At 45.4% G+C, this 12653-nt stretch overlaps 3 protein-coding genes across 14 annotated transcripts in view; all 3 read left to right on the forward strand.

The window, feature by feature from the left end:
- The window catches only part of LOC309384246 (uncharacterized protein), a 198933-nt gene that overhangs the window by 85497 nt on the left and 100783 nt on the right, over positions 1–12653 (forward strand). For 6 of the 12 annotated variants that reach the window (XM_081937493.1, XM_081937486.1, XM_081937491.1 and 3 more), the window contains one exon: positions 7–4133. The exons of the other annotated variants lie outside the window; for them this stretch is intronic. In XM_081937493.1, the coding sequence (XP_081793619.1) occupies positions 963–3149 (2187 nt within the window). In that variant the 5' untranslated portion in view covers positions 7–962 and the 3' untranslated portion in view covers positions 3150–4133. Of the gene's footprint in view, positions 1–6; positions 4134–12653 lie in introns of those variants that run through there. 12 annotated transcript variants of the gene reach the window in all.
- Positions 1–12653, forward strand: part of LOC309384292 (uncharacterized protein) — a 62120-nt gene that overhangs the window by 20971 nt on the left and 28496 nt on the right. The gene's annotated exons all lie outside the window — the stretch shown is intronic.
- LOC309384287 (uncharacterized protein) overlaps positions 1–12653 on the forward strand; it is a 101928-nt gene that overhangs the window by 3219 nt on the left and 86056 nt on the right. The window lies entirely within an intron of this gene.

Here is a 12653-nt window from a genome sequence, read left to right on the forward strand (position 1 = left end):
TTACAGACAGAGATGAACCCTATAAGACGACATTGGACTACTGAGAATAAGAAGCAACATTGAAAAGCAAAGCAAATGGAGGCAGAAATAGAAATACTCTCCATTTCCTTCAGAAAAACCACACAATTCTTCTCCTTCCCCAGTAGGTGAAAGACAAAGGAAAGGAAATCAAGAAGAGATTTTGAGCTGGAAATAGTAGAGTAAGCGGCACTCAAACATACATCACACAAAAAGGTGGAAGGAGCTTATTTTTCCATTTTGGAAAAAAAGGGAAATATCTGGAAGTCAGTGAGGAGGAAAAGGTCAAATGGATAGTCACATAGGGCAGAGAGTAATGCAGGACTTGCCCTTAGGGCAGTGCTTCTCAATTATTTTCTGTCATGCCCCCCCTAGGAAGAAGAAAACATTTCGCGCCCCCCGCGCAACTGTAAATAGTATCATTTGTCTATAAAATTGTTATAAGTACACCTCTGCATAACACTGTATCCTTATTAACGTATAAGAGAATAAAAAAAGAAAGAAATGTGGATCAATTTACAACAAAGAATAACTTTATTAACTGTAGCAGAAAAGATTTAAAGGAGCACAGGATTTAAAGGAACACAATATTAAAAAAAACTTTAACCTGCAAAACAAAAATATATAAAATAATTTGAGCTGAGCCCCCCTTTACAGAGCCTCGCGCCCCCCCTGGGGGGCCCGCCCCACTATTTGAGAAGCACTGCCTTAGGGGAAGGAAAGTGCTTAAATCAAAGTACCACAAAACAAGGACACGCACACATTTTTCATCTTCTCAAAAATATCAGTGGCGAAAAAGCTCCATAGATGTGCCTGTTTTGAGGAAAGCAGACTTCAAATCATAAGTGATTATGCAGGGGAGAATCCACTCTGGAGAACAGCTATACTAAAGCGTTTACCAGACCTGCTTCTTTCTGGTTCACGGAGGGACCCACACAGGAGAGATGCCCTACAAGTGCTCCCAATGTGGTAAATGCTTTAGCGAAAACAGCAATTTGCTTATACACCAGAGGACTCACACAGGTGAGAAGCCGTATGACTGTCCTGATTGTGGGAAACGTTTCATTGGAAATTCCCACCTCATGAGGCACTTGAGAACTCACACAGGAGAGAAACCCTTTGAATGTCCTGATTGTGGAAAAAGTTTCAGTCATAACTCCAACCTGATTAGACACCAGAGAACTCACACAGGAGAGAAACCCTTTGAATGTCCTGATTGTGGGAAACGTTTCAGTCAGAATTCCTGCCTGGTGAATCATCAGAGGACACACACAGGAGAGAAACCCTTTGAATGTCCTGATTGTGGGAAAAGTTTCAGTCAGAATTCCTGCCTGGTGAATCATCAGAGGATCCACACAGGAGAGAAACCCTTTGAATGTCCTGATTGTGGGAAAGGTTTCAGTCAGAATTCCCATTTGGTGATTCATCAGAGGAGCCACACAGGAGAGAAACCCTTTGAATGTCCTCTTTGTGGGAAAAGTTTCAGTCAGAATTCTGACCTAGTGAAACACCAGAGGACTCACACAGGAGAGAAACCCTTTGCGTGTGTTGAATGTGGGAAAAGTTTCAGTCAGAATTCTGACCTGGTAAAACACCAGAGGACTCATACAGGAGAGAAACCCTTTGAATGTCCTTATTGTGAGAAAGGTTTCAGCCATAATTCCTGCCTGGTGAATCATCAGAGGACTCACACAGGAGAGAAACCCTTTGAATGTCCTTATTGTGAGAAAGGTTTCAGCCATAATTCCGACCTAGTGAAACACCAGAGGACTCATACGGGAGAGAAACACTTTGAATGTCCTGATTGTCGGAAAAGTTTCAGTCAGAATTCCCACCTGATTAGACACCTGAGAACTCACACAGGAGAGAAACCCTTTGAATGTCCTGATTGTGGGAAAGCTTTCAGCCGTAATTCCCACCTGATGAGACACCTGAGAACTCACACAGGAGAGAAACCCTTTGAATGTCCTGATTGTGGGAAAGGTTTCAGCCATAATTCCCACCTGATGATACATCTGAGAACTCACACAGGAGAGAAACCCTTTGAATGTCCTGATTGTGGGAAAGGTTTCAGTCAGAATTCCCATTTAGTGAATCATCAGAGGACCCACACAGGAGAGAAACCCTTTGAATGTCTTATTTGTGAGAAAAGTTTCAGTCAGAGTTCCCATTTGGTGATTCACCAGAGGACTCACACAGGACAGAAACCCTTTGAATGTCCTCTTTGTGGGAAACGTTTCAGTCATAATTCTGACCTAGTAAAACACCAGAGGGCTCACACAGGAGAGAAACCCTTTGAATGTCCTTATTGTGAGAAAGGTTTCAGCCATAATTCCCATCTGATGAGACATCTGAGAACTCACACAGGAGAGAAACCCTTTGAATGTCCTGATTGTGGGAAAGGTTTCATTGGAAATTCCCAACTGATGAGACACCTGAGAACTCACACAGGAGAGAAACCGTTTGAATGTCCTGATTGTGGGAAAAGTTTCAGTCAAAATTCCCACCTGATGAGACACCTGAGAACTCACACAGGAGAGAAACCCTTTGAATATCCTGATTGTGGGAAAGGTTTTAGTCAGAATTCTGACTTGGTGATACACCAGAGGACTCACACAGGGGAGAAACCCTTTGCATGTGTTGAGTGTGGGAAACGTTTCGGTCACAATTCCACCTTTGTAATACATCAGAGAACTCACACAGGAGAGAAACCCTTTGAATGTCCTGATTGTGGGAAAAGTTTCAGTCAGAATTCCCACCTGGTGAGACACCAGAGGACTCACACAGGAGAGAAACCCTTTGAATGTCCTGATTGTGGGAAAGGTTTCAGTCAGAATTCCTACCTGTTGAATCATCAGAGGACCCACACAGGTGACAAGCCGTACGACTGTCCTGATTGTGGGAAAAGTTTCAGTCAGAATTCCAACCTGGTGATACACCAGGCAACACACACAGGAGAGAAACTGTACGAATGTCCAGAGTGTGGGAAAAGTTTCAATTTCCCTTTTACCCTTTTGAAACATCAGAGAACTCACACAGGAGAGAAACCCTTTGAATGTGTTGAGTGTGGGAAACATTTCAGTCACAATTCCAACCTTGTAAGACATCAGAGAACTCACACAGGAGAGTAACCTTTTCCATGTATTGATTGTGGACATAGTTTCAGTCAAAATTCCAACTTTGTAAGACATCAGAGAACTCACAGATGAGAGAAATCATTCAAATGTCCTATCTGGACTATCTTCAGGTATAAATCGTCTGTTATTTCCTAAAAGGAAATCCATATGAATGAAACGTTGATGAGTTTATAGAAGAATTGAATTTCATTTCTCATCCCTCATTAAAAATGTTAGAAATTGACTATTTTAATTCCGGAGTCATTGTTTTTGCTCAAACATGTCTCAGGATTAGACTGGTAGGTGAAGAGAAAAGAAAAATGGAAAATGGCTAACCACCTGTTTCTGGTTATCAGCAGCGGTTTCTTGATATTTCATTTTTGCAGAATTCCTCAAAAAGGTTTTTGGATGTTTTTTTTTTTTTGCATATTGATTATGCAATTTCCAGAGGTGGACTTTCCATCTTCTACCTGGGTGTCCTCTAGATTTTGAGCTCCAGAATTCACCCACCACAATACAAGTAGTCCTCTAGATACAATTGTAATGGGACCTGCCAATTGTGGCTTCATGTTGCAATGGTTATTAAGCGAGAATGCCTTGCTTAACTATTCCCACCTCTTCCTCTCCCTGATGAAGTTGATAAAGAAATGTTCACGTGATTAAGCAGAACAGTGATTACCTCAGGGTTGTAGAAATCTCTTGGAGTTCTAGCCTCTACTACCCCAACTTTTGGGTCCCCACAGGCCTTTCCCTCCCTACAGTGTCCCACAGGCATTTTCCTACTGCCACTAGATCCCTGCAATCATTAGGGTGTACTCCCACCCCTCAAGGCATCACAACCTCCTCCTCCTCCATCCTTTTTGAAGATCACTGAACTTCATGTTGATGAAGGAGGGTAAAACACACACACGCTGCATGTGTCGTGGAAGCAGCCATTAATTTGACTGTTCCTGGGATTCATGCTTGAGCCATGCGGTGGAGTTGTGGAAGCAGCCACCATTTTGCCATGTCTGCCTCTGTGTCAAAATGGTGGCTGCTTCTTGGTCACTGTCATATGGGACTGGGACAAAGTGTTCTGTTTTGCTACCTTAACACTTTGTAAACTGTGTTAAGGAATTGTGGGTGCACTGGAAATGGCAGTGCCTCTGGGAGATCTCCAAAAGGGCAGGGCATGTATCCTTGGGCCACATGAGAAATAGACAGGTACCACTTCTGCCAATATTGTGCTGCTACTGGGAAAAAAAAGCCAATGCAGTCCTAGGCTGCATCAGCAGAGGCATAGAGTCTAGATAAGAAGAAATGATACTGTAAGGTTTGATAATACGTTTAGACATCCAAGTCACAATAAGCCAAACATAAGACTTAAACGGAGGCTTGAATAACAGTAATCATTTAGTCTTTGATCAAAGTTTAAAGACATGATGGTCAGTTGTTGCCAAGGATATGTAGGGAAGAACGAGTGGTGGGTTGCAGGCGGTATGGCCCAATACGGGAGTACTGGAGTCTGCCCAGAGCACTGGGTACCGTTCCGGTACAGTACTCCAGAGGGCCCACTCACCTGCCCGCGCTCCTTACCAGTCCTTTAAAGACTTTGGCGCTTTCGCGCATGCGCATTGTGTATAGAGTGACTGCGCGATGCTCCGCCAAGCAGCTGGAGCGTTGCAGAGGCTTGCGGAGGCATCACTGGAAGGTAAGACGCATGCGTGCACTGCACGTTCATATGGAGGACGCCGGGCCCCGTTGCAACGGGTATGGAACCCACCACTGGGAAGAACTGCCCTTCAGAAAAGATGTAGCTCCTTTTTATACAGTTGGAGACATCATAAAATAACATCCTGGCTTTACAATACTACTCACTAGCCTTCTCAGCCTTATCTCTTCCCTGTTCTCACGGTTGGCCATTTGGCATCCTGTTGTGAAGGGCACAGATCAAAGGTGAGAGATACGTTCTTAGGCAGAAGGGGGACAGATCAAAGGTGCCCGTTTTACAGCTCTACATCTCCATTCTGGGATACGTTCTACGCCCATAGATGGCAGATTGATAAGAGTTCAAATGGCAAGGATCACCCATTTTGCCAGATATTCTATACACCCTAATAACAGGGCAGTGGTGGGTTTCTGCCGGATCGCACCGGATCGCGCGCTCCCGCTTGGCAATGAACCCGGAAGTACGTTCTTGCCCCGCCCCTGGCGAAGGGACGACGCTTGCCTGCGCTCCACCAGCTCGGCTGGGACCGGAGACGTTTCCTCAACCGAGCGGAGCTCCTGAAAGGGACGCAGGCTCAGCCTGCCAGGCTGCCACCACTTCACTGAAGACATTTCTGAGCAGAGAAACGTCTCCGGTCCCAGCCGAGCTGGTGGAGCGCAGGCAAGCGTCGTCCCGTCGCCAGGGGCGGGGCAAGAACGTACTTCCGGGTTCATCGCCGAACGGGAGCGCGCGATCCGGTGCGATCCGGCAGGAACCCACCACTGTAACAGGGCCACAGGAAGTCAGTTGCAGGGAACAAAAGGCACTTACAGCATGCAAGCATATAGGTTACAAATACAGAAAACAAATGTTTCCACAAAAACCAACAAGTTTGTATCCTTATTACTATTCCCCTTCATTCCACCCTTTTATTTTAAAAAAATGGAATGCTTTCCATTGTCGTGAAGATATTGCCGAATCAGGTGAAGTCAACGACCGCAGTTCAGGCCTGCGCAGGGACGTGTGGAAAACTTTGGCAGTTTTCTTCCTATATGGCTTTTTTCCTGGTCATCAGTTTTGGGAACAAAATTTTCCACAGATATATCCTTTTGCTAACAAATCATGTAAAGCAAATGTATTCTGGGATATTGTTGTTGTAAAGGTTGGAGCACTAGCAGTTGCATTAGTTATTATTGCAAGCATTGGCTGTAACCTTATAATTCTATTCAGTGTATGCACATGTTTCATACAATCGGCTAGGCACATAGGCAAACCTTATAAGCCATCTGCAGCATGCTTATTAAGAGTTACCACATCAATGCATAACCCACTCAGTCTAATTACATTATATATGTGTGTGTGTGTGTGTGTATGTGTATATATATATATATTTTCACGGGTGTAGGTATGCTGGTTTTGTTGTATTCGGGTCTTTTCCCGTGTAAGGTTGAGATTGTCTTTGCAACGTTTCGGCAGGATCTCACCTGCCATCTTCAAGTGTGGGCTTAAAATGTGGGCTTAAAATGGGAACGGAGCTGCCGTCTTTCTGTAAGTCTTGGTGGGAGGGGATGGGGTGCTGGCTTTGTTTCAGTAAGTGGAATGATTGGTTGTGTGAATCAAATCCAAATCCAAAATAAAAGCCTCTGCCATCAGTGAAGAGATCCAGCAAAGAATCATCCCCAGTGAGAAATCTTCCAGATGCCCCAAACTCTATGGACTCCCCAAGATACACAAAGAAGGAACACCACTCAGACCCATAGTCAGCTCCATAGGCTCACCTCTACAGAACCTTGCCAAATTCCTCGCCAAACAACTCCAACCCTACGCAGAATCCATCACCTCACACGTACAAAACTCACTCCACTTCATAGAAACAATAAAGAAACAAAACTTACAACCCAGTGACCTACTTGTGAGTTTCTACGTCATATCCCTCTTCACCCAAGTGCCCATAAAAGAAGCCTTGACAGCCATCCAGAAAAAACACAACCCCCCTAAACACATCCTAGACCTGACCAACCACTGCCTAACCAACACATACTTCATCCATAATGGACAAAGATACAAACAGATAGAAGGAGCACCCATGGGATCACCCCTCTCACCTGTCATTGCAAGCCCACATTTTAAGCCCACGCTTGAAGATGGCAGGTGAGATCCTGCCGAAATGTTGCAAAGACAATCTCAACCTTACACGGGAAAAGACCCTGTTTTCGTAGATTTTCACGGGTGTAGGTATGCTGGTTTCGTTGTATTCAGGTCTTTTCCCGTGTAAGGTTGTAAGGTCCCAACCTTACACAGGAAAAGACCCGAATACAACAAAACCAGCATATATATAATTAACTAATATATATGAAGTTTATATGGGAGCAATCACAATTACAGTGTCCCGCTACTCCCCACAGGTGTGTATCAGTTTAACAGTAATATTCAGTGATACAGTTACAATCACAAAATCAACACAATCTGTAGAGTGCAAAGTTGTACAGCTGCTTTTAGGATCTTCAGGTGGAATAGAAGAGGCCACCAGTCAGGCCAGACTACATCAGTTTTTGGAAATGTTCATTTTTAATAAGTCTTCTCCAGGAACCACTTTCCATGGGTGTAGTGATTTGCCCTTTGTCTGCTGCTGCTGCTTCAGTGGTTAGCAGGGCTTGGTAGGGTCGGTCCCAGGCTTGGCTAGGTTTTTTCCCCATGTCAGGCTTCATCAGGACCCAATCACCAGCAGCCAATTCCAATATGGTTTGAGCTAGCAGTCCTTTGTTTCTGAGGTAAAGAAGAGGAGCCAAGTATACAGTTCTTTATAGACATATCTTTAGTCTCACATTGTGGAATTTCTCCATTCTGTCCAAGTGTGGAAATCCAAACATTATTTCAGAAGGCAGACGATGTAAATTTCATGGAACATGACATTCCCACTGCCTCAACGATTGAAGCGCTTTTGCAGTAAAATGAGTAAATTTCACATATTTGTCACAATTCACAGCATCCAGAAATTTTCAAAAACAAATCACATCATACCTTAACCACCCCACGACTCCCCTTGTGTTCAAAATCAACATTTGCCATTTATCGGGGACTATCCATTTATCTCCCCATTTTTTACTTGTCACAATGTCTCAAACTCCTTCTCTTACTTTTACGCCAAAGTTCTTCGTATTATAATTACTTTAGTCATATCATCTAACTACATTGCAAAACTCAGTCATATATCGTAATTTAGATTTACATCAGACAGATTTATCTTTTGTTTTTCCTGATTGGCCTTTTAACAGCACGAAAGGTGTGAGGATTGCTCGGGTAGTTTGAGTTACCTGCCAATTCCTGGAGAAAACAGGGATGGCATTTGTAGAAGATGTAAAAGGAGCCATGAAGGATCCAGATCCCAATGCCTGAAGGATACAACTGACCACAGGCACATGCTTTCGCAGAGGCCCATGTGCCACAAATGTCCAATAACCAAATGCTCACAAGGAAAACACCTTTACAGCAGCACAACACATATTCATATTACAATAGGACCAATGTCTATTAAATATCAAGTTTCTACTTAATGTGACAATATTCATTCCTTTTTTTATTTATGTTTTCTTCATTTTTCTCCCTTTTTTCAAAAGATAGAATTCTTTCTATCATGATGAATAAGGGGTGCATATTTAGCAGGGATAGTTTGGAGGACCAGGATATTTGCAGGCTTATTATGAGATGTGGCAGGCACAGAGGATGCAACAACTGCCATCCCAGAGGACTTTCTACATATTGTAATTTCTAACTGATCTCTGTAATTCCAGCTACAAATCACAACAGATATTTCCCTCCCTGTGATGCTTCCTGCAAATGCCATCCACTGCAAATGGCTTTTTTTCTCTGGGTTTAATAAAGACAGTTCTCTGTCAGGGAATTATGCAGCAAGTTCCCAAATGAAATAAGAGATTGCCTCATGTAGGAGGTTTTAATGGTTTTGTCATGAGGCCAGCTAAATTATTTTCTGGTGGACAATAAATTATGTCTATTACATTTTCTTTCACTGCTTCTCTGACATTACATTATGTCAACACTCTTCCTTCTGGTTTGTACTCCCACCTGTTGCCATTTGTATGCATGTTGTATCTTCAAATACTGGCATAGTTCCTTTCACTTCAATATCCAAATCCTTTACTAACTCTACATACCATGTCATCTCTGAGGGCAATTCTGATAATGCTACGAATTGTGTTGCAGCTGTGGAAATGGCATCTGAAATCTGTTTTCTAGATTTCCAACTAGTTAGTGTGTTTGTTCATATTATAATATGAAGGTGGGCACACACTGGACCTTGTTTTTGTCTCTGGACAGTGGACGAGTGATCTGGGAATAGGGGATTTGGTTATCACACCCCTGTCATGGTCAGATCACTCATCTCTCCGGCTCGACTTCCCCGGCGCTACCCCCCACCGCGGGGAGGCGGAACCAGACTGTCCCAGATGGTTCCACCCCAGGCGACTGATGGAACCAGATAGGTTCCAGACGGAGCTTGGGCCACTTCCTGTAGCCCTGACCCGCTCCCGGATGGAGGACCTAGTAGCCGCTTGGAATAGGGCGGCTGCTGGGTCCTTGGACCGGGTAGCGCCTTTGCGGCCTCTCCTGCGGCAACGAACCACCCTGGCTCCTTGGTTTACCGAGGAGCTGAGGGTGATGAAACGCCACAAGAGACGCCTAGAAAGCAGGTGGAGGTTCTCACGCTCCGAATCTGACCGAACACAGGTAAGAGCCTATTTACGGACCTACCTTGTGGCACTGAGAGCGGCCAAACGTAGACACTGTGCCGCTCTTATTGCGTCCGCAGATAACCGCCCTGCCGCCCTGTTTTGGGTGACCAGCTCCCTCTTATTACAGAGGCCGCGGGAAGCCCCCTTGCAGGGTAGAGCAGAGGAGTTTGGGGAATATCTGCAAGTCAAAATCGCTCAGATCCGGAGTGGATGGGCCCCCTTCAGTGGACCAGGGGAGACGTTGGAAGCAAGTCTTGTGGCACCATGCTGGGAGGAGTTTGACTCTGTTGCCCCTGAGGATTTGGACAGGTTATGTGGGTGACTGCGAGCCACTACATGTTTATTGGACCCGTGCCCCTCCTGGCTTGTACTGGCATCCTGGGAGGTTACACGAGGCTGGCTCCTGGGTCTTGTGAACGCTTCATTGGAGGAGGGGTCCTTGCCGGTCGCCTTGAAAGAGGCAGTGGTGAGGCCCCTACTCAAGAAGCCTTCCCTGGACCCGGTGGAGCTAGCTAATTATCGTCCTGTCTCCAACCTTCCCTTTTTAGCGAAGGTTGTAGAGAGTGTGGTGGCACAACAGCTCCCACGTCACCTGGAGGAAACCGACTATCTAGACCCGCGCCAGTCTGGCTTCCGGCCCGGTCACAGCACGGTGACGGCCTTGGTCGCGTTGGTGGATGATCTCTGGAGGGCCAGAGATAGGGGTTGTTCCTCTATCCTGGTCCTATTAGACCTATCAGCTGCCTTCGATACCATCGACTATGGTATCCTATTGCGCCGGCTGGAGGGGATGGGAGTAGGGGGCACCGTTTTGTGGTGGTTCTGCTCCTACCTCTCCGACCGGACGCAATGTGTGTTGGCAGGGGAGCAGAGGTCGACCCTGAGGCCACTCACTTGTGGGGTGCCGCAGGGGTCGGTCCTCTCGCCCCTCCTGTTCAACACATACATGAAGCCGCTGGGTGAGATCATCCGTGGTTTTGGGGTTGGATACCATCTGTACGCTGATGACACTCAGCTGTACATTTCCACCCCAAACCACCCCAACGAGGCCGTCGAAATGATGTCCCGGTGCTTGGAAGCCGTTCGGGTCTAGATGGGGGACAACAGACTCAGACTCAACCCTTCCAAGACTGAGTGGCTGTGGCTACCGGCGCCCCGGTTCAACCAGTGGATCCCATCGCTGGCCATAGGGGGCGAACAACTGCCCCCCATGGAACGGGCGCGCAATTTGGGCGTCCTCCTTGATGCCCGGCTGTCAATGGATGACCATGTGGCAGCCGTGGCGAGGGGGGCGTTCCACCAGGTTCGCCTGGTGCGCCAATTGCGCCCCCTATTGGATCGGGACGCCTTACGCACAGTCACTCATGCACTGGTGACGTCTCGCCTGGACTACTGCAATGCTCTCTACATGGGGCTCCCCTTGAGATGCACCCGAGGACTACAGCTAGTTCAGAATGCGGCCGCGCGGGCTATCATGGGGAGGACAAGATACTCCCATATAACACCACTCCTGCGCGAGCTGCACTGGCTGCCTGTGGTTTTTCGGGTGCGTTTCAAAGTGTTGGTTACTATCTTCAAAGCGCTCCATGGCACGGGACCTAGTTACCTGCGGGATCGCATCTCACCTCACACATCCCTGCGACCAATCCGCTCCCACGGGGAGGGACTCCTCCGGGTGCCGTCCACTAAGTAGTGTCAATGGGCGGCGCCCAGGAGCAGAGCCTTCTCTGTGATGGGCCCAACCCTCTGGAATGACCTCCCCCCCGATATTAGAACTACTACCGACCTCCGCTCCTTCCGACAGAAGCTCAAGACCCACCTGTTCCAATTAGCTGGCTTAACTGATTTATAGTCCCACTTTTAACCTCCTGGCAAACATCTTATTGGGTAGTTTTTAAGGGTAATTTTAATGTTTATTTGTATTTTAATTTAAATATTGTACAGTGCATATCCTACCTCCTCCGTTTACCTATTTATATATTTAAGTATATCTATATTCTGTATTCATACTGTTTTAATATGACTGTACACCGCCCCGAGTCCTGTTTAGGAAAGGGTGCGGTTTATAAATTAAAGTTTATTATTAGTTTATTATTATTATAAGAAATGCTTGACATTGACTTTGTCTCTTGTACATCATTAGCCCAAATACTTTCTACAAAGCACTTCAATTCCAATTCACTTGATGGATGTAAAAGCAATCCTAAATCCATGGTTCCCTTTAAATCTAGAAAGGGATTTCTAAAACTAAGGAGAAATTTCCTGACAGAACAATTAAACAGTGGAACTTCCAACACTGGAAGTTTTTAAGAATTAATTGGATAACCATTTGTCTGAAGTGTTGTAGGGTTTCCTGCCTAAGCAGGGGTTTGAACTAGAAGACCCCCAAGGTATCTCCCAACTCTGTTTTTTCTATTCTATTCTATTCTATTCTATTCTATTCTATTCTATTCTATTCTATTCTATTCTACAAGCATTCTTTTAATTCTTTTACTAATTATATTACCATGTCATCTCTGAGCACCTTTCTGATAATGCTATGAATTTTGCTTCAGTTGTGGAAATGGCAACTGAAGTCCGCTTTCTTGATTTCTACGTACCGTATTTTTCGCTCCATAAGACACACTTTTTTTGCCTCCCAAAAGTGGATTTGTTCCCTCTTATGGAACAAATATTGCCGAAGTGCTGTCCACCCGCTGGCACCCTCCCACCAGACGTTTTGTGGCCTCTGTGTGTCCCGTTTTTGGCCTCTGTTTATCTCGGTATCTTGGGTGTTTGCATACTTTCACAACTTTCCATATATTGTTAACAATTGTTGCATTTTCTTTTTACTTAGAGCAAACCCTTCTTCTTGTGATTCTGCCATGCACTATTGCAGAAACTGGATATGTCTAATCTAAAACAAAGGACTTGGCATCATAGCATTTTTTTTTTCAATATTTGAGGGGCTGACACAAGTAAAGGGGATGGACCAATTGTCCAAATGGGCCTGAGAGTAGGACAAGTAACAGAGGGAGACTTATCAAAAAGAAATCAAACCTAGAATCCAGGGGGAGGGGAAATTCAGTGAGAACAATCCGTGGA

Source organism: Natrix helvetica (genome assembly GCF_964273705.1).
Source record: "Natrix helvetica genome assembly, chromosome: 1".
Classification (NCBI taxonomy): Eukaryota; Metazoa; Chordata; class Lepidosauria; order Squamata; family Natricidae; genus Natrix; species Natrix helvetica.